The 22488-nt window shown below is 36.7% G+C and overlaps 2 protein-coding genes across 2 annotated transcripts; both read left to right on the top strand.

The window, feature by feature from the left end:
- Nucleotides 1-7422: 7422 nt before the first annotated feature.
- LOC310926562 (AP-1 complex subunit sigma-2-like) lies at nt 7423-20301 on the top strand (the record flags this gene model as incomplete). The annotated part of the gene is made up of 4 exons (XM_083888724.1): nt 7423-7601; nt 10375-10483; nt 11133-11270; nt 20266-20301. 4 exons carry the CDS (start codon nt 7423-7425, stop codon nt 20299-20301), a joined length of 462 nt encoding a protein of 153 aa, XP_083744850.1.
- LOC310925490 (tripartite motif-containing protein 16-like) lies at nt 16284-17957 on the top strand (the record flags this gene model as incomplete). Its single annotated transcript, XM_083887458.1, has 1 exon — nt 16284-17957. One exon carries the CDS (start codon nt 16284-16286, stop codon nt 17955-17957), a length of 1674 nt encoding a protein of 557 aa, XP_083743584.1.
- Nucleotides 20302-22488: the final 2187 nt, after the last annotated feature.

The following is a 22488-nucleotide window of genomic DNA, read 5'->3' as shown; positions in this document are numbered from 1 at the left end:
GACTCACATACTTAAGACTTACACACACACACACACACACACACTATAGACTCACACACACTTTAGACTCACACACTTTAAACTTACACACGCACACACTTTAGACTCACACACACTTTAGACTCACACACTTTAAACTTACACACACACACACACACACTTTAGACTCACACACTTTAGACTTACACACACACACACACACACACACTTTAAACTTACACACACACACACACACACTTTAGACTCACACACTTTAGACTTACACACACACACACACACACACACACACACACACACACTTTAGACTTACACACACACACTTTAAACTTACACACACACACACTTTAGACACACACACTTTAAACCTACACACACACACTTTAGACTTACACACACACTTTAGACTCACACATTTTAAACTTACACACACACACACACACACTTTAGACTCACACACTTTAGACTTACACACACACACACACACACTTAAGACTTACACACACACACGTGAGCGTATGTTGTAATGTTTGTTTGCTAACAGGCCACGCCTCCTTACAGACCACGCCTCCTTTTGTCTGCGATTTTCAAACAAACTTCCCTGTTTGTTACAGACTTACTTATTATTATTATTATTATTATTATTATTATTACATATAACTATGATTTATTTCTGATGTGGTTCTGCTCATCGTCTGTAAATATGTTACAAATCAAACAAATATATATAAATAAATAAATAAATATATGTATAAATGGATAAAGTGTAGATTTTAAATCTAAGTATTTTGGTTTCTAATCAGAGTAGAAATATATATCGTACACTTTGCTGCGTAGTGTTTCCTTAGCGACGGACGTCAGTTAGCGTGTCGGCGGCGTGGCCTCGTTAGCGCGCGTCGCCGTGGAAACGGAAGTAAAACCAACAACGAGTCAGAACACGGACAGATGTTTGTTTTCCTGGAATTAAATGACATTATATTGTTTGTTTTTCTCGACACTTTGGTGCCATAAAACAGGTGAGAGACGTCGCCCCCTGCAGGCTGTGGTGGAGACGCAGAGACTCTGATTCTTTTCATGTACAGTTTGTGTAAAATCGTGACTTATAAACGCGTGTTCTACACTTTAATCTCATCCTGCTGCTCGTGGTGACGTTTACGAAATAAAATCATGTTTCCTTTTTTATTTAGTTTATTATTTATTGTTTACGTCAGAGATGAATGTTGATTTCCTGTAATAAGTTAAAAATCCAAACAAACAAGATTCAGATGTGTAAACCGTCGGCTTCATTTCCTGTCTTTATTTTTGCCTCATGCTGTAGTTTTTTTTTTGTTTTTTTTTTTAATTAAAGGGATAATTCAGGTGTTTTTGAAGAGTCACTTTAAAGTCGAGAATAAAGTTTCACGTCTTTATCTTTAACTGTGAGACAGACTTTATGAAACCTCACTCACTCTCCCACACCAAAGTCCATAGAGAAAACCAGTGATTTTAGCTCACAGGGACACAGGAGCTGCTGGTTCCTCTGCTGCCTCGTGTGGTCACTTTGTGTCACTGAGGTGAATCTGAAAGACAATTTTTTTTAAAAACGAATTCACTAAAATCAGTCATTGTAAGTTAGTGATGGAGACTTTGATGTGGGAGAGTGAGTGACTTTGGTGTGGGAGAGTGAGTAACTTTGGTGTTAGAGAGTGAGTGACTTTGATGTGGGAGAGTGAGGGACTTTGGTGTGGGAGAGTGAGTGACTTTGGTGTGGGAGAGTGAGTGACTTTGGTGTGTCAGAGTGAGTGACTTTGGTGTGGGAGAGTGAGGGACTTTGGTGTGGGAGAATGAGTGACTTTGGTGTGGGAGAGTGAGTGACTTTGGTGTGGGAGAGTGAGTGACTTTGGTGTGTCAGAGTGAGTGACTTTGGTGTGGGAGAGTGAGGGACTTTGGTGTGGGAGAGTGAGTGACTTTGGTGTGGGAGAATGAGTGACTTTGGTGTGGGAGAGTGAGTGACTTTGGTGTGGGAGAGTGAGTGACTTTGGTGTGTCAGAGTGAGTGACTTTGGTGTGGGAGAGTGAGGGACTTTGGTGTGGGAGAGTGAGTGACTTTGGTGTGGGAGAATGAGTGACTTTGGTGTGGGAGAGTGAGTGACTTTGGTGTGTCAGAGTGAGTGACTTTGGTGTGGGAGAGTGAGTGACTTTGGTGTGAGAGAGTAAGTGACTTTGGTGTGGGAGAGTGAGTGACTTTGGTGTGTGAGAGTGAGTGACTTTGGTGTGGGAGAGTGAGTGACTTTGGTGTGAGAGAGTGAGTGACTTTGGTGTGGGAGAGTGAGTGACTTTGGTGTGGGAGAGTGAGTGGTTTACAAACTTCAGTTTACACAAGGAAAAGTCTGTCTAACAGTGAAATAAAGACGTGAACATGTTCTTAAGACGTCGTAGACTTAAACTGACAGATTTTATTACTTGAGTCTTTTATTCAGTGGCTAAAGTCAGGTTTTTTTCCACTCACTCTCCCACACCAAAGTCCATAGAGTAAACCAGTGATTTTAACATCAGGAGTTCACAGGAGTTGTTGATCCACTGCTGCCTCCATCACTAAGTTAAAAAATATAATTTTAGTGAATTTGGCTTTTGAAATATTTAATTTAGACTTAACTCAGTGACACAAAGTGACCACACGAGGCAGCAGAGGACCAGCAGCTCCTGTGTCCCCGTGAGCTAAAATCACTGGTTTTCTCTATGGACTTTGGTGTGGGAGAGTGAGTGGTTTCATTTCAAAAACCCTGAACCCTTCAATGATAATTAAAGAGCGTAAATGAAGGATCCAGTGAGGATTTCACTCAATCATTTTATTAATTCAGCTTTTTTTTTTTTTTTTTTTTTTATTATTAATAAATACAAGCAAAAATGTAACTGCTGGAATTTCTTTTTGTTTCTAAAATGTTAGTTTTTTTTGTCTTAATTCTTGTTAAAATGTGATTATTATTTTTTTTCACAGCAGTTGAAGGAATATAAAAGCCATTGTGGGTGAAAGTGGTGGCGTTCGTTTAAAGCTCGGCTATGTAAGTTGTGGAAAAGCTTCGACCCCGCCCCCCCCGTTGTCAAAGCTCCACCCCCCAAAAAACACTTAAACGGAAAAACGCAGCACTCGTTCGCGGCGTCTCAATTCAGGCCCCGCCTCTTTCCGCGGCTGCCTTTAAGGAACTGACGATCTCCCCCCGAACGACAAACGTGGAGCCTCGTTGGCCTGACCTATCCCAGGATGCATTGCGTTTCCCGGGTTTTGGCTTTTGGACAAAATGGCGGCTTACGATATACGAATCATCGCAATAAGATTACGCTAACGTCCTCCAAAAGTGGGCGGAGCCTAATAAGAGACTGCTGTTTTTTCCGTCTGTACAGAATTTTTTTTACAAGAAAATTTCGTAACGTTGAAAAACAATAAACCGTATAATAATAATAATAAATCTAAATGTAGCCTTCGATGGGCAGCGTGAAGTCAGATCAATTCATTTTTGTTGCAGTATGCAACTTTACCACTAGGTGCCACTGAATCCCACACACCAGTCCCTTAAATGTTAATGTTGCACTTTGAAGAGACTTTTGTTTCTGATGCTGTAAAAAATTAAAAAAATTAAAAAATCTTCCTTGGCTTACGTTCTTCGTAAAACGTGAGCGTATTGTTCGTAACTGGTGTCGTGAAAACACCGCGCACTTGTTTGCTAATGTTTCTAACGGACGATGTTTCTGAGCTGTAAAAATGTTTTTTTTACGTTTTTTTTGTTTTGTTACAGACAAAAATCTGTAGCATCGTCACTGTTAGCATTGTCACTGTTAGCATCGTCACTGTTAGCATCTTCAGCTTTTTATTTCCATTAAAGCGTTGTTGTTGTTTTCACGCGACGACGTAAAAACAAACGATTCTAACAGTTTTACAATCTTCATGTCTACGACTGTCAAAGTAAAAGTCTAATAAAAAAATCTGCTCATTTGATTTGACTCTTATTTTGTAAAGAATTGCTTCTTTTATTCCCGTTTCAACACATTTTTTTTTTTTTAATTTAAATAACGTTTAAAACATCTGAGATTTACAGTAATATTTGTTAAAAGATTAACTTCAAATCTTGATTTAAAATTTTAAATGTTGACCCTTGTTTTTAGTCAAAAATGTCCATAATTCAGTTGTTTTTAGTCAAAAATGTCCATAATTCAGTAGTTTTTAGTCAAAAATGTCCATAATTCAGTTGTTTTTAGTCAAAAATGTCCATAATTCAGTAGTTTTTAGTCAAAAAATTCCATAATTCAGTTGTTTTTAGTCAAAAATGTCCATAATTCAGTTGTTTTTAGTCAAAAATGTCCATAATTTAGTTGTTTCTAGTCAAAAATGTCCATAATTTAGTTGTTTCTAGTCAAAAATGTCCATAATTTAGTTGTTTTTAGTCAAAAACGTCCATAATTTAGTTGTTTCTAGTCAAAAATGTCCATAATTCAGTTGTTTTTAGTCAAAAATGTCCATAATTCAGTTGTTTTTAGTCAAAAATGTCTATAATTCAGTTGTTTTTAGTCAAAAATGTCTTATTCAGTTGTTTCTAGTCAAAAATATCTATAATTCAGTTGTTTTTAGTCAAAAATGTCCATAATTCAGTTGTTTCTAGTCAAAAATGTCCATAATTCAGTTGTTTTTAGTCAAAAATGTCTTATTCAGTTGTTTCTAGTCAAAAATATCTATAATTCAGTTGTTTTTAGTCAAAAATGTCCATAATTCAGTTGTTTTTAGACAAAAATGTCCATAATTCAGTTGTTTTTAGTCAAAAATGTCCATAATTCAGTTGTTTTTAGTCAAAAATGTCCATAATTCAGTTGTTTTTAGTCAAAAATGGCCAAAATTCAGTTGTTTTTAGTCAAAAATGTCCATAATTCAGTTGTTTTTAGTCAAAAATGTCCAAAATTCAGTTGTTTCTAGTCAAAAATGTCTATAATTCAGTTGTTTTTAGTCAAAAATGTCCATAATTTAGTTGTTTCTAGTCAAAAATTTCCAAAATTCAGTTGTTTCTAGTCAAAAATGTCCATAATTCAGTTGTTTTTAGTCATAAATTTCCATAATTCAGTTGTTTCTAGTCAAAAATGTCCATAATTTAGTTGTTTCTAGTCAAAAATGTCCATAATTCAGTTGTTTTTAGTCAAAAATGTCTACAATTCAGTTGTTTTTAGTCAAAAATGTCTATAATTCAGTTGTTTCTAGTCAGAAATGTCCATAATTCAGTTGTTTCAAGTCATAAATGTCCATAATTCAGTTTTTATGACTCAAAATGTAATTTGCCAATCTTAATGACGTCACATATATGTGTAATTTTAATCCCAGACGGCCTAATTTGGTGATTAAATGTTAAAAATGTGAATTATTCCAGGATTAGGAGTTAATCCTGAGCTTTCAGGCGGCGCTGCTCGAGTTGATGACGTCACTGTGGGCGGGTCCTACTGATGCGCCGTCGATCAGGTTTGACTGACGTGTGTTTGAGCCAATCACGTGTGCCGGTTTGTGCCGGTCCGAGGATTCAGCCCAATGAGCGGCGGCGCGAGGCAGCGGCGACCAATCAGGAGCGAGCGTGTCTCGTGTGTGTGTGTGTGTGTGTGTGTGTGTGTGTGTGTGTGTGTGTGTGTGTGTGTGTGTGTGTGTGTGTGTGTGTGTGTGTGTGTGTGTGTGTGTGTGTGTGTGTGTGTGTGTGTGTGTGTGTGTGTGTGTGTGTGTGTGTGTGTGTGTGTGTGTGTGTGTGTGTGTGTGTCACAGTGATGGTGAGTAACTCTCGTACTTTTCTCACTTTATCGCGTTTAAAACGTCAACATTTCCACGCGCTTTTTCGCGTTGTCATGCTAATGCTAATGCTAGCGCCAGCAGCGGTTTAACGGTGTTTGAGTCACTTCCGCTTCGTAACGGTGATTTAAAGAAGACATTTCATGAGACGTTTCTGTTTTAAATGAGATTAAAAATCAACCCGAGGTGAAAAACAAACCCTCGTTTTAATGTAAGCGAAGTGCAATTAATGTTTTAAAGCGACGATTTAAGTGAAAAATAATAGTTTGTCTGTCATGTTGTTATTTCAATAGTTTGAACTGTATTTAACTAAAGTTTTAGATTTTTCTGTTGTTACTAGTCAAAAATGTTCGTTAATGAGCATAATTCAGTTTTTATTCGTCATAAATGTCCATAATTCAGTTGTTACTTGTCGAAAATGTTCGTTAATGTCCATAATTCAGTTTTCATTAGTCAAAAATATCCATAATTCAGTTTTTATTAGTCAAAAATGTCCGTAATTCCGTTTTTATTAGTCAAAAATGTCCATAATTCAGTTTTCATTAGTCAAAAATGTCCATAATTCCGTTTTCATTAGTCAAAAATGTCCATAATTCAGTTTTCATTAGTCAAAAATGTCCGTAATTCCGTTTTTATTAGTCAAAAATGTCCATAATTCAGTTTTCATTAGTCAAAAATGTCCATAATTCAGTTGTTATTAGTCAAAAATGTCTGTAATTCAGTTTTTATTAGTCAAAAATGTCCATAATTCTGTTGTTTCTACTCATAAATGTCCATAATTCCGTTCTTATTCGTGAAAAATGTCCATAATTCAGTTTTCATTAGTCAAATATGTCCGTAATTCAGTTGTTACAAGTGAAAATGTCCATAATTCTGTTTTTATTAGTCAAAAATGTCCGTAATTCAGTTGTTTCAAGTCAAAAATGTCCATAATTCAGTTGTTACTTGTCAAAATGTCCATTATTCTGTTTTTATTAGTCAAAAATGTCAGTAATTCAGTTGTTTCTACTCATAAATGTCCATAATTTAGTTTTTATTCGTCAAAAATGTTTGTTTCCAGTCAAAAATGTCTATAATTCAGTTGTTTCTAGTCAGAAATGTCCATAATTCAGTTGTTTCTAGTCAAAAAATTCCATAATTCAGTTTTTACTAGTAAAAAACGTCCATAATTCAGTTTTTACTAGTCAAAAATGTTCCATAATTCAGTTTTTATTCGTAAAAAAGTCCATAATTCAGTTGTTACTAGTCAAAAATGTTCGTTACCATTCAAAAATGTCCATAATTCTGTTGATTCTACTCATAAATATCCAAAATTCAGTTTTATTTGTCAAAAATGTTTGTGACCAGTCAAAAATGTCTGTAATTCTGTTGTTTCTACTCATAAATGTCCATAATTCCGTTCTTATTCGTGGAAAATGTCCATAATTCTGTTGTTGCTAGTCAAAAATGTCCATAATTCAGTTTTTATTAGTCAAAAATGTCCATAATTCAGTTTTTACTAGTCAAAAACGTCCATAATTCAGTTGTTTCAAGTCAAAAATGTAAATAATTCAGTTGTTGATCGTCAAAAAACGTCCATAATTCAGTTTCTCTGCTCCTTTGCTTGTCTTTCATGTCCTCATGTCTTCCTTCCAGATGCAGTTCATGCTTCTGTTCAGTCGTCAAGGAAAGCTGCGGCTGCAGAAATGGTACGTGGCCCTGTCTGACAAAGAGAAGAAGAAGGTCACCAGAGAGCTGGTGCAGACCGTTCTGGCTCGGAAGCCCAAGATGTGCAGCTTCCTGGAGTGGAGAGACCTGAAGGTGGTCTACAAGAGGTCAGTCCTGAGGTCACAGACCGTCACAGACCGTCACAGAACATCACAGACCGTCACAGACTGTCACAGACCATCCATCACAGACCGTCACAGACCATCACAGACCATCACAGACCGTCACAGACCTGTCAATCATCTACCTGACAGACCTTTACTTCTCCTCTTCATCATCACACTCTTTGTCAGTGGACAAACAACAAACAATTAGACTTTTCTTATACCGTTAACAGCCTGACAGCATAGGAAGGAAGGAAGGAAGGAAGGAAGGAAGGAAGGAAGGAAGGAAGGAAGGAGGGTTGTATGTAGGTTGTAGGTTTTGTGGGTAGGAAGGTAGGTTGTAAGAATGTACATAGGTAGGAAGGTAGGTAGGTTTTAGTAAAGTAGGAAGGAAGGTTGTATGGAGGGAGGCAGGTTTTAGTAAAGAAGGTAGGTAGGTTGTAAGCAGGTAGGAAGGTAGGTTGTAAGAAAGTAAAGTAGGAAACTAGATTGTAAGAAGGTAGAGAGGTAGGTTTTAGGAAGGTAGGTCCTAAGAAGGTAGGAAGGTAGGTCCTAAGAAGGAAGGAAGGTAGGTTGTAAGAAGGTAGGTCCTAAGAAGGAAGGAAGGTAGGTTGTAAGAAGGTAGGTTGTAAGAAAGTAAAGTAGGAAGGTAGATCCTAAGAAGGTAGGAAGGAAGGTTGTAAGAAGGTATGAAGGTAGGTTGTAAGAAGGTAGGAAGGTAGAATGTAAGAAATTAAAGTCGGAAGGTAGATTGTAAGAAGGTAGAGAGGTAGGTTTTAAGAAGGTAGGTCCTAAGAAGGAAGAAAGGTAGGTTGTAAGATAGTGAAGTAGGAAGGTAGGTTGTAAGAAGGTACGAAGGGAAGTCCTAAGAATGTAGAAGGGTCATTTGTAAGAAAGTAAAATAGGAAGGTAGGTTGTAAGCAAGTTAAGTGGGAAGGTAGGTCCTAAGAAGGTAGGAAGGTAGGTTGTAAGAAGGTAAGTATGTTTTAGTAAAGGTGGTAGGATGGTGGGTTGTAAGAAGGTTGTAAGTAGGTAGGCTGTAGGAAGGATACAAAATGTGTGCGTGTGTGTATGTTAGTGTAGTATATTTGTATTTTAGCTGAGTCATGTTGTGAGTCATGTTGTCATGTCTTTTCACAACGATCTTAGTTTTCTGTTTCATCGTCTGATCGTTTGATGATGAAGTTTTTCATAAAAAAAAATCCTGATAGTTTTTTTAAAATAATGATTCTTTGTTGTTTTATATAAAAAAGTAAACTAAAGTTGAAACTTTGTGTAACTTGTTTTGAGGCTTTTGTGTGTGTGTGTGTGTGTGTGTGTGTGTGTGTGTGTGTGTGTGTGTGTGTGTGTGTGTGTGTGTGTGTGTGTGTGTGTGTGTGTGTGTGTGTGTGTGTGTGTGTGTGTGTGTGTGTGTGTGTGTGTGTGTGTGTGTGTGTGAGTGAGTGAGTGTGTGTGTGTGTGTGTGTGTGTGTGAGTGTGCGTGTGAGTGAAGTTGTGGATTCTCCTGAACCTGGATTAACTGAGCCAATCATCACATTCTTACAGAGCCTAAGGGATTAAACAGGATTAAGAGCCACAGCACAATGGACTGTGTGTGTGTGTGTGTGTGTGTGTGTGTGTGTGTGTGTGTGTGTGTGTGTGTGTGTGTGTGTGTGTGTGTGTGTGTGTGTGTGTGTGTGTGTGTGTGTGTTGTTCTGATTTACATTCTCTCTCTTTAACAACAAATAATAGTTACAGAAACATCAGATACACAATAAAATGTTCAGTCTTCAGCCGTAAAACAGAGCAATGTGATGTTGTTGTTTACGTTGTTTTTGTTTTACATTGTTGTTTACGTTGTTGTTTACGTTGTTGTTGTTGACGTTGTTGTTGTTGACGTTGTTTTTGTTTTACATTGTTGTTTACGTTGTTGACTTTGTTTACATTGTTGTTGTTCACGTTGGTGTTTACATTGTTGTTTTTTACGTTGTTGTTGCCTTTGTTAATGTTGGTGTTAACATTGTTGTTGTTTACGTTGTTGTTGTTTACATCGTAGTTTACGTTGTTGTTTACATTGTTGTTGTTTACATTGTTGTTGTTTAAGTTGTTGTTTACATTGCTGTTGTTGCTTACGTTGTTGTTTACATTGTTGTTGTTTATGTTGTTGTTTACATTGTAGTTTACATTGTTGTTGTTGTTTACACTGTTGTTGTTGTTTACGTTATAGTTTACGTTGTTGTTGTTAACATTGCTGTTGTTGCTTACGTTGTTTACATTGTTGTTGTTTATGTTGTTTACATTGTAGTTTACATTGTTGTTGTTTACACTGTTGTTGTTGTTAACATTGCTGTTGTTGCTTACGTTGTTGTTTATGTTGTTGTTTACATTGTAGTTTACATTGTTGTTGTTTACACTGTTGTTGTTTACACTGTTGTTTACGTTGTTTACATTGTTGTTGTTTACATTGTTGGTGTTTAAGTTATGGTTTACGTTGTTGTTGTTTACGTTTTTGCAGTTCACGTTGTTGTTGTTGTTTACGTTGTTGTTGTTTACATTGTTGTTGTTTACACTGTTGTTGTTTACGTTGTTTACATTGTTGTTTATATTGTTGGTATTTAAGTTATGGTTTACGTTGTTGTTGTTGTTTACGTTTTTGCAGTTCACATTGAGGTTGTTTACGTTGTTGTTGTTTACATTGTTGGTGTTTAAGTTATGGTTTACGTTGTTGTTTTTGCAGTTCACATTGTTGTTGTTTACATTGTTGTTGTTTACGTTGCTGTTGTTGTTGTTGTTGCAGATATGCCAGTTTGTATTTCTGCTGTGCTGTGGAGAGTCAGGACAACGAGCTCATCACTCTGGAGATCATCCACAGATACGTGGAGCTGCTCGACAAATACTTTGGCAGCGTGAGTTTCCTCTCATCAAAGACACTTCAGGGTTTTTATTTCAAGCTTTTAGCAAACGCTCTGAACACTGCTGAAGTCTACGACGTCTTTAAGAACACGTTCACGTCTTTATCTTCACTGTTACACAGACTTTTCCTTGTGTAAACTGAAGTTTGTAAACCACTCACTCTCCCTGCACCAAAGCCCAGAGAGAAAACCAGTGATTTTAACATCACAGAGACACAGGAGTTGTTGATCCACTGCTGCCTCCATCACTAAGTTCAAATGTCTTATTTTGTCAATTTGGCTTGTAAAATATTTACTTTAGACTTAAATCAGTGACACAAAGTGACCACACGAGGCAGCAGAGGACCAGCAGCTCCTGTGTCCCCTGTGAGCTAAAATCACTGATTTTCTCTATGGGCTTTGGTGTGGGAGAGTGAGTGAGTTTACACACTTCAGTTTCCTGTTGGAGAAGATGATGTAGGTTTGACGAGTGGCTAAAATCACATTTAAAAACGTGTGTTTTTTGGATGAGTTTAAAGCCACAGTATGTAACCCTCAGCCTCGGTTTGATCTTCACGAGCGTTATTTGTCCTCCCTCCAAAAACAGCCGCCGCTGTATGAGCCGCCGCTAACGTAGATGATGATTGTTTTTGTTTGATTTCAGGTTTGTGAGCTCGACATCATCTTCAACTTTGAGAAGGCGTACTTCATCCTGGATGAATTCCTCTTGGGCGGCGAAGCTCAGGAAACGTCCAAGAAGAACGTGCTGAAGGCCATCGAGCAGGCCGACCTCCTGCAGGAGGTAAGACCTCCTCCTGCTCCTCCTCCTCCTCCTCCTCCTCCTCCTCCTCACTGTGTTGACTCTTTGACTCTCTGGTCTTTTCAGAACGTAGACTTTCAGACGCGTCTGTTTGCAGGTACAGTGACTCTGTCCAGTCAGATCAGTAGATTTAGATCAGACCTGGGGTCCGTTTGACAAAGCAGGTTTAGTGAAAAACTCTGAGTCTGTTAACCCTGAAATGAGGGAAACTCTGAGTTTTCCGTTTCACAAAGGGAGGTAAGTCAAAGCAGAGAAAGAGGAGTAACTCTAGTCTGTTTCACAGAGAGAGGTAACTTAAGCTCTCGGTCAGTTACCATGGTAACATGCTCTTTGAAACTAACCTGGTCGGGACCAGGTTTTTCTCCGCAAACCTTGAGTTTCTCTCTGTCTCCGCCCTCTTTCAGACACACACGGTATTTGATTTCCTCATTCATTCAGTCAGCAGAGTTTTATCGTAGTATAGTTCTGCGTCTGTTCTGCGTTTACATTACAAGTTATATTAGGTGGAGACTATTTTCACTACCATGTCCGTGGATGAAGGTGCAGCATTACTGCGCAGAGAGTTAAATATTCGTCTGGAGATGATTATCAGACCTCATATATGTTCTTACATTTCCAGACACTTTTCTTTTTGAGCGGAACTGTTTCCTTGGGGTCCCGTCCCCAAATTGGGTCGCGAGATGCTTTCTGGGGGTCGCCAAATCATTTTGGAAAAATATATATAAAAAAAAGAAGGACTTTTTTTAAAAATATATTGTTACAAAATGATTTGGCGACCCCCAGAAATCCTAGGAAAAAAAAAAAAAAAAAAGTTAAAAAATAAATAAATTTTAATTTAAAATTTTTTGATTTTTTTTTGATTTTTTGATTTTTTTCCAAAATGATTTGGCGACTCCCCCAGAAGTCATCTCGCGACCCCAGGGTTGCATGTGTGTGTGTGTTTGAGTGAATGAGTCCTGGGGAGTGTTGAAGTCTGTTCTGTCGTTTACATTACAAGTTATATTAGGTGGAGACTATTTTCACAACCATGTGCTTTTGACAGTGATCCCGTGGATGAAGGTGCATCATTACTGCGCTACTTTTCTTTTTGAGCGGAACAGTTTCACGTCACAGTTCATCATTTACATTCACAACCTAATCAGTCAGTTACATTTCAACATTAACAACCTGAGTCACGCTCTCACATCACAGCAGATATTGTGTGTTGCGCTGCGGTTTAAAAAAAAAAAAAATGTACTTACAAATTTACAAATTTACAAATGTTTCTTTTATAGAACGTCATAGATGCAGAGCACTTGAACGTGATATAAAGAATGAGAAGTCATTTATGTGTGAAAACATCATTATGTTGGTGATAAAACAACTGTACAGTCAAACAGACACTTCATATTTACTTTATGTAAAACATGATCAAAATGAGGTTAATCTCATGAGATTATACCGAGGTCTTACCTGTTTGAACAATGTTTTTATGTTTCATATTAAACTGCTGTCAACTGCGTTTCTCCCCCGCGGGATTACACCTAAATAAATAAATTAATAATCTACAACTCAAGCAGTTTCCCTCTGTAATATTATTGTGATTGTGCAAAGGACGACATTTAAACTTCCTCATCATCATCAGTGTTCTCTCTCTCTCTCAGACGTCGTCTCTCTCTCTTTTGCTGCTGTTACACTTCCTTCTAAAAACTTGCTCAAAGTCACGCATTAATATTTTCCAACTCCAGTGGGTGAATAACGTCACCCTCCGCTTCCTCGTTGTCATGGTGACTCGTTGAAACGTGGCTCCATTAATACTGTCTTTTTATACTTGTGGTGCACGCGCTTAACTCGAGGTGAAACTACTCCGAGTTGAACAAACTAACTCAAATCAGCTGTTTTGAAACCGAAAACTCAGAGTTTCCTTTCTCAGAGTAGATCAACTCAGAGTTCAGGGTTAGACTCAGAGTTTGTTGAAACTGCTTTGTGAAACAGGCCCCTGAAACCAGAGGGATCAATGTTCAGCATGTTGTTGTTGTTGTTGCTACGCTAACTAACATGTGATTACCTGATGAAAACCTGTGATGTTTAGGTGGAAAACAAACAAACAAACACGTCACACGTCCACTGATTCTGGAAAAAATGTCAAAATATGTTTTTTTATTTCACCAAAAATCAAGAAAAAACTATTCTGCTGAGAATTGACAGGTCATAAATGTCTATAATTTAGTTTTTAATAGTCAAAAGTGTAAAATTCAGTTTTTACTACTCATAAATGTCCATAATTCAGTTTTTACTACTCATAAATGTCCATAATTCAGTTTTTACTACTCAAAAATGTCCATAATTCAGTTTTAAGTACTCAAAAATGTCTATAATTCAGTTTTTACTACTCAAAAATGTCCATAATTCAGTTTAAATTGGTCAAAAATGTCCATAATTCAGTTTTAAGTACTCAAAAATGTCCATAATTCAGTTTTTATTAGTCAAAAATGTCCATAATTCAGTTTTTACTACTCATAAATGTTCATAATTCAGTTTTTGTTAGTCAAAAATGTCCATAATTCAGTTTTTACTACTCAGAAATGTCCATAATTCAGTTTTTATTTCTCAAAAATGTCCATAATTTAGTTTTAATACTCATAAATGTTCATAATTCAGTTTTTGTTAGTCAAAAATGTCCATAATTCAGTTTTTACTACTCAAAAATGTCCATAATTCAGTTTTAAGTACTCAAAAATGTCTATAATTCAGTTTTTACTACTCAAAAATGTCCATAATTCAGTTTAAATTGGTCAAAAATGTCCATAATTCAGTTTTAAGTACTCAAAAATGTCCATAATTCAGTTTTTATTAGTCAAAAATGTCCATAATTCAGTTTTTACTACTCATAAATGTTCATAATTCAGTTTTTGGTAGTCAAAAATGTCCATAATTCAGTTTTTACTACTCAGAAATGTCCATAATTCAGTTTTTATTTCTCAAAAATGTCCATAATTTAGTTTTAATACTCATAAATGTTCATAATTCAGTTTTTATTAGTCAAAAATGTCCAAAATTAAGTTTTTACTACTCAAAAATGTCCATTATTCAGTTTTTTCTACTCAAAAATGTCCATAATTCAGTTTTTATTTCTCAAAAATGTCCATAATTTAGTTTTAATACTCATAAATGTTCATAATTCAGTTTTAATTAGTCAACAATGTCCATAATTCAGTTTTTACTACACAAAAATGTCCGTAATTCAGTTTTTATTCGTCAAAAATGTCCATAATTCAGTTTTTATTTCTCAAAAATGTCCATAATTCAGTTTTTACTACTCAAAAATGTCCATAATTCAGTTTTTATTTCTCAAAAATTTCCATAATTTAGTTTTAATACTCATAAATGTTCATAATTCAGTTTTAATTAGTCAACAATGTCCATAATTCAGTTTTTACTACACAAAAATGTCCATAATTCAGTTTTTATTCGTCAAAAATGTCCATAATTCAGTTTTTATTAGTCAAAAATGTCCATAATTCAGTTTTTACGACTCAAAAATGTCCATAATTCAGTGTTTACTACTCATAAATGTCCATAATTCAGTTTTTACGACTCAAAAATGTCCATAATTCAGTTTTTAGTTCTCAAAAATGTCCATAATTTAGTTTTAATACTCATAAATGTTCATAATTCAGTTTTAATTAGTCAACAATGTCCATAATTCAGTTTTTACTACTCAAAAATGTCCATAATTCAGTTTTTATTTCTCAAAAATGTCCATTATTTAGTTTTAATACTCATAAATGTTCATAATTCAGTTTTAATTAGTCAACAATGTCCATAATTCAGTTTTTACTACACAAAAATGTCCATAATTCAGTTTTTATTCGTCAAAAATGTCCATAATTCAGTTTTTACGACTCAAAAATGTCCATAATTCAGTGTTTACTACTCATAAATGTCCATAATTCAGTTTTTACGACTCAAAAATGTCCATAATTCAGTGTTTACGACTCAAAAATGTCCATAATTCAGTGTTTACGACTCAAAAATGTCCATAATTCAGTTTTTACGACTCAAAAATGTCCATAATTCAGTTTTTACGACTCAAAATTGTCCATTATTCAGTTTTTACTACTCAAAAATGTCCATAATTCAGTTTTTACGACTCAAAAATGTCCATAATTCAGTGTTTACTACTCATAAATGTCCATAATTCAGTTTTAACTACTCAAAAATGTCCATAATTCAGTGTTTACGACTCAAAAATGTCCATAATTCAGTTTTTACGACTCAAAAATGTCCATAATTCAGTTTTTACGACTCAAAATTGTCCATAATTCAGTTTTTACTACTCAAAAATGTCCATAATTCAGTTTTTACGACTCAAAAATGTCCATAATTCAGTGTTTACTACTCAAAAATGTCCATTATTCAGTGTTTACGACTCAAAAATGTCCATAATTCAGTTTTAACTACTCAAAAATGTCCATTATTCAGTGTTTACGACTCAAAAATGTCCATAATTCAGTTTTTACTACTCAGAAATGTCCATAATTCAGTTTTTATTAGTCAAAAATGTCCATAATTCAGTTTTTACTACTCAGAAATGTCCATAATTCAGTTTGTACTCCTTTAAAGTGTCTATAATTCAGTTTTTATTCGTCAATAATGTCCATAATTCAGTTTTTAATAGTCAAAAGTGTCTATTATTCAATTTTTACTCGTCAAAAGTGTCCAGAACAAAACAAACTCTTGCACTAAAATGTCGTGAGGAAGCAGAAATCTTCCCACTCTTTGGTGTGTTGAGGACAGACAAACAGGTCTGTGTGTTTATCTGTGATCAGGGAGTGTCACTACATACAAAGTTCACTCCACTGCTCCACACTGAGCTCACACTTCCTGCTCCTCACCACCAGCCTATCACATCTGCTCTTTGACCAGAGGAGGAGGAGCCGACAGGCTCCGCCCACTGCAACAAACAAGCTCAAGCTGGTTCCTCTTGTGAGAAAGATAAAGTCAGACGGTGAAATGGCGCAGGCAGGAGTTCAGCTGCAGAGAGAAACTCTCACTTGTTCCATCTGTTTGGATCTTCTGAAGGATCCGGTGACTCTGAGCTGTGGACACAGCTTCTGTATGAACTGTATTAAAGACCACTGGGACTGTGAGGACGTGAGGAGGATCTACAGCTGTCCTCAGTGTAGAAAGATCTTCATACCGAGGCCTGACCTGTTAAAAAACGTCGTGTTAGCAGAGATAGTGGAGGAGCTGAAGAAGACTGAACTCCACGCTGCTCTTGCTCATCACTGCTATGCTGGAGCTGAAGATGTGGCCTGTGATTTCTGCACTGGGAGGAAACTGAAAGCTCTCAAGTCCTGTTTGGTTTGTTTGGCCTCTTACTGTGAGGAACATCTCCAGCCTCATCATCAATCACCTGCATTTAAGAAACACAAGCTGGTGGAGCCCTCCAAGAACCTCCAGGAGAACATCTGCCCTCATCACGACGAGGTGATGAAGATGTTCTGCCGCACTGATCAGCAGTGTATCTGTTATCTCTGCTCTGTGGACCAACACAAAGACCACGACACAGTCACAGCTGCAGCAGAGAGGAAGGAGAAGCAGAGAGAGCTGGATCTGAGTCAAGAAGAAGTCCAGCAGAGAGTCCAGGACATAGACAGAGACGTGAAGGTGCTTCAACAGGAGGTGAAGGCTCTCACTGTCTCTGCTGATAAAGCTGAGAAGGACACAGACGAGGTCTTCACTGAGACGATGAATCTCCTGCAGAAAAAACACTCTGAGGTGAAGCAGCAGATCAGATCCAAGAAGGAAACTGAAGTGAGTCGAGTCAGAGACGCTGAGAAGAAGCTTGAGCAGGAGAAGACTGAGCTGAAGAAGAGAGAAGCTGAACTGAAGCAGCTCTCACTCACACACGACCACAGCCAGTTTCTCCTCAACTACGGCTCACTGTCAGCACTCAGTCCATCTACACACTCGTCCACCATCAACGTCCGTCCTCTGAGACACTTTGAGGACGTGACAGCAGCTGTGGTGAAGCTCAGAGATCTACTGAAGGACGTCCTGACCCAGACGTGGACAAACATCTCACTGACTGTGGATGAAGCAGATGTTTTACTGACACCAGAACCAAAGACCAGAGCTGAGTTCTTCAGATATTCACAGGAAATCAAACTGGATCCAAACACAGCTCACACACATCTGTTTTTATCTGAGGGAAACAGAAAAGTGACATTGATGAAGGAAGATCAGTCTTATCCTGATCACACAGACAGATTCACTTATTATCGTCAGGTCCTGAGTGAAGAGAGTCTGAGTGGACGTTGTTACTGTGAGGTGGAGAGGACAGGAGGAGAAGTTTATGTAGCAGTGACGTACAAGAACATCAGCAGATCAGGGGTTTCATATGAATGTGTATTTGGAAACAATGACAAATCTTGGGCTTTACAGTGTTACCAAAACAGTTGTTATTTTCGACACAACAGAATCCAGACTAAAGTCTCAGATGTTGGTGCCTCCAGAGTGGGAGTTTACCTGGACCACAGAGCAGGTCTTCTGTCCTTCTACAGAGTCTCTGACACCATGACTCTGATCCACAGAGTCCAGACCAGGTTCACTCAGCCTCTCTATGCTGGAGTCTGTGTTTATTATCCACCTGGATCCACAGCTGAGTTCTGTAAACTCAAATAGACTTGAGTTCTTTCAGGAGCAGTGAGTTCAACTCTGCTGTCAATCAAACAGTGTGGGCGTGTCCTTGAGTTTGTTGTTGTCTCTATAATCACATGTAACATGTGTCTCTGTGATAGAACTCTTCATCATCATCATCATCATGATTTGTTCTTTTCTTTTCTGTCAAAGTGATTTAAAGACATAAGAAATAAGTATCTATACATTCTAGATTATTGTAGTAAATCATCATGTTCTGTGGAGTTTGTTTTAATCAACCAGATTATTTAATCCAGGTTTGAGATTGTAATGAAACAAAGTGATTTAAATAAAAACATAAAACGTCATAAATATCTTTGTTATCTTTGTCCCTGAGTATCGATGAGATAAGATCGTCCTTTCACAGCAGATAAAAACAACAACAAGTTAGAAAATACAAGGATAAGGAAATAAGGATTAAATATGTGCAAGAAAAACAATATTACTTATCTGGACATTAGGATGATCATTTACATTTACAGTAAAAACAAACAAAAAAAACATATTTATGATATTTTCTTCCTTCACTATTTCAGTATTTCCCTCTCTCTTTCTTTATTTCTAGGTTTTTAGTCGTAGTTTTACTGGTAGTTTTAGTAGTTTAGTTGTTTTACTGGTAGTTTAGTAGTTTTACTAGTTTGGTGGTTTTAGTAGTTTAATAGTTTGAGTAGTTCAGCAGTTTTACTAGTTTGGTAGTTTTAGTAGTTTATTAGTTTTAGTAGTTTAGCAGTTTTACTAGTTTGGTAGTTTTAGTTGTTTATTAGTTTTAGTAGTTTAGCAGTTTTACTAGTTTGTTTGTTTTAGTAGTTTATTAGTTTAAGTAATTTTACTGGTAGTTTAGTAGTTTTGTAGTTTCAGTAGTTTAATAGTTTTAGTAGTTTGGTGGTTTTATTAGTTTTAGTAGTTTCATTAGTTTTAGTCATTGTACTGGTAGTTTAGTAGTTTAAGTAGTTTCGCAATTTTTTTTAGTCTTAGTAGTTTGGTGGTTTAAGTAGTATAATGGTTTAGTAGTTTTAGTAGTGTTGGTGGTTTAGTAGTTTGGTAGTTTTAGTAGTTTCAGTAGTTTAGTAGTTTTACTGGTAGTTTAAGTAGTTTTAGTAGTTTAGTTGTTTTACTGGTAGTTTAGTAGTTTTACTAGTTTGATGGTTTTAGTAGTTTAATAGTTTGAGTAGTTAAGCAGTTTTACTAGTTTGGTAGTTTTAGTAGTTTATTAGTTTTAGTAGTTTAGCAGTTTTACTAGTTTGGTAGTTTTAGTCGTTTATTAGTTTTAGTAGTTCAGCAGTTTTACTAGTTTTGTAGTTTTAGTAGTTTATTAGTTTAAGTAATTTTACTGGTAGTTTAGCGGTTTTATTAGTTTTAGTAGTTTCAGTAGTTTCAGTAGTTTTAGTCATTGTACTGGTAGTTTAGTAGTTTTAGTAGTTTCGCTATTTTTTTTAGTCTTAGTAGTTTGGTGGTTTTAGTAGTATAATGGTTGAGTAGTTTTCGTAGTTTTGGTGGTTTAGTATTTTTAGTATTTTTAGTAGTTTTACTGGCAGTTATAGTAGTTTTAGTAATTAAGTAGTATTAGTAGTTTTAGTAGTTTAGTAGTTTTACTGGTAGTTTTAGTAGTTTTTGTAATTAAGTAGTATTAGTAGTTTTACTGGTAGTTTTCGTAGTTTTAGTAGTATTAGTAGTTTAGTAGTTGGTTAAGTGGTAGTTTGTGGGGGTCTATGGAGCAGTGGGCGGACAGACTCGTTCCTCGTCAACATCTGACAACAGAATTATAAATATCTAACATTTGTCGGATTATAGACGTCAGATTAATTAGTCAGATTATTTAGTCAGGTGTTGACAGAGAACGAGTTTGCAGACAGACAGCGACGACTTCCGCTCCATTGAGCTGTTGCGCTAAACCTCAGTAGCCAATCAGCAGGCAGCTTCCTAAGGCCCGCCCACAAACAAAAAAAACCACGGTGCAAAAAACAAAGGGGGCGCTGTTGTTCCCCGAGCACTCTTAGCTTAGTGAAGTAGGTCGATTGATTTGGTCATTTTTCTGTTCCAGATGAAACAAACTGTGTGTGTGTGTGTTAAGTTAGTGAAGCTAAGCTAAGCTAAGAGCTTAGCTAAGAGCTTAGAGCGTGCTCACGTCTCCTCTGATTGAACTTGATGAAAAACATCCACAGTCGATGACAGAGATGATGTCGTTTTTTTGGTGGCTCAGTGGCGCCCCCTGTCTGCTGCTCTGTGTCCTGCATGTCCTCTGAATGAATGTCCTGGTGTTTTGTGTGTGTGTGTGTGTTTTTGTCTCCTGCAGCCCCGACATGAGATTTTCACTGTGCCTGTGTACTGATGTGCTGCTGCTGCTGCTGCTGCTGCTGCTGCTGCTGCTGCTGCTGCTGCTGCTGCTGTACTCTGAGCTCTTCACCTCATTCACCAGGACATTGTCACTGTTTTTTTTCAGTCTTCTCACATCTCACAGACTTTTCCTTGTGTTAAACTGAAGTCTGTAAAGTCACTCACTCTCCCACACCAAAGTCACTCACTCTCCCACACCAAAATCACTCACTCTCCCACACCAAAGTCACTTACTCTCCCACACCAAAGTCACTCATTCTCCCACACCAAGTCACTCACTCTCCCGCACCAAAGTCACTCACTCTCCCGCACCAAAGTCACTCACTCTCTCACACTAAAGTCACTCACTCTCCCACACCAAAGTCACTCACTCTCCCGCACCAAAGTCACTCACTCTCCCGCACCAAAGTCACTCACTCTCCCGCACCAAAGTCACTCACTCTCCCGCACCAAAGTCACTCACTCTCCCGCACCAAAGTCACTCACTCTCACACACCAAAGTCACTCACTCTCCCACACCAAAGTCACTCACTCTCTCACACCAGTCACTCACTCTCCCACACCAAAGTCACTCACTCTCACACACCAGTCACTCACTCTCCCACACCAAAGTCACTCACTCTCACACACCAAAGTCACTCACTCTCCCACACCAAAGTCACTCACTCTCCCGCACCAAAGTCACTCACTCTCCCACACCAAAGTCACTCACTCTCCCACACCAAAGTCACTCACTCTCCCACACCAAAGTCCATCGAGTAAACCAGTGATTTTAACATCACAGAGACACAGGAGTTCACAGGAGTTGTTGATCCACTTCTGCCTCCATCACTGACTTACAATGACTGATTTTAGTGAATTCGGCTTTAGAAAATCTTTGTTCAGATTGACCGCAGTGACACAAAGTGACCACACGAGGCAGCAGTAGACCAGCAGCTCCTGTGTCCCTGTGAGCTAAGGGGACACAGGATAAAGACGTGAACATGTTAAAGATGTCGTAGATTTAATCTGAAGTAGATAATATATTTTATTATATATTATATAGTTTTATGTTAAGTGGATCAAATCTTTTTTTTAGTACCTCATATAACTACACTTTAAAAAAACCTGGACTATTCCTTTAATGGGATGAATATTAAATAAATCCATACAGGAACTGTGTGTCGATGAATAATCAGCCTTAGGTTCAGTCTGATTTATCATGAATAAAATATTTAAGATGTGATTATTTTAACGATTGTAACAGAAAATAATAAATTGTTTATGATTCTTTGATGTGTTTGTGTTTATGCTGCTGTTTATTCTCATCATCAAAACATGCAGTTCAATCTGACATAGTCAATGAAGTCACGTTTGTGTTTATGTTTGTTTGTGTTTATGTTGTTTATGTTTGTTTGTGTTCATGTTTGTGTTTATGTTTGTTTGTGTTGTTCGTTTGTTTGTGTTTATGTTTGTTTGTTTGTGTTCATGTTTGTTTGTGTTTATGTTTGTTTGTGTTTATGTTGTTTATGTTTGTGTTGTTTATGTTTGTGTTCATGTTTGTTTGTGTTGTTTGTTTGTGTTTATGTTTGTTTGTGTTTATGTTGTTTATGTTTGTTTGTTTGTGTTTATGTTTGTTTGTGTTTATGTTGTTTATGTTTGTGTTGTTTATGTTTGTGTTCATGTTTGTTTGTGTTTATGTTTGTTTGTGTTTATGTTTGTTTGTGTTTATGTTGTTTATGTTTGTGTTCATGTTTGTTTGTGTTGTTTGTTTGTTTGTGTTTATGTTGTTTGTTTGTTTGTGTTTGTTTGTGTTCATGTTTGTTTGTGTTGTTTATGTTTGTTTGTGTTTATGTTTGTTTGTGTTTATGTTTGTTTGTGTTTATGTTGTTTATGTTTGTGTTCATGTTTGTTTGTGTTGTTTGTTTGTTTGTGTTTATGTTGTTTGTTTGTTTGTGTTTGTTTGTGTTCATGTTTGTTTGTGTTGTTTATGTTTGTTTGTGTTTATGTTGTTTGTGTTTATGTTGTTTATGTTTGTTTGTGTTGTTTATGTTTGTTTGTTTGTGTTTATTTGTGTTGTTTATGTTTGTTTGTTTGTGTTTATTTGTGTTGTTTGTTTGTATTGTTTATGTTGTTTATGACAAAAGTAGAATTTTTTTTTTTAAAGACAAAAGTTGAAACATTAATTTTTTTACAAAAAAAG

The sequence above is a fragment of the Microchirus variegatus genome (assembly GCF_963457635.1).
Source record: "Microchirus variegatus genome assembly, chromosome: 4".
Classification (NCBI taxonomy): Eukaryota; Metazoa; Chordata; class Actinopteri; order Pleuronectiformes; family Soleidae; genus Microchirus; species Microchirus variegatus.
The sequence above is the reverse complement of the archived record's forward strand: the minus strand, read 5'-3'. Positions and strand labels throughout refer to the sequence as shown.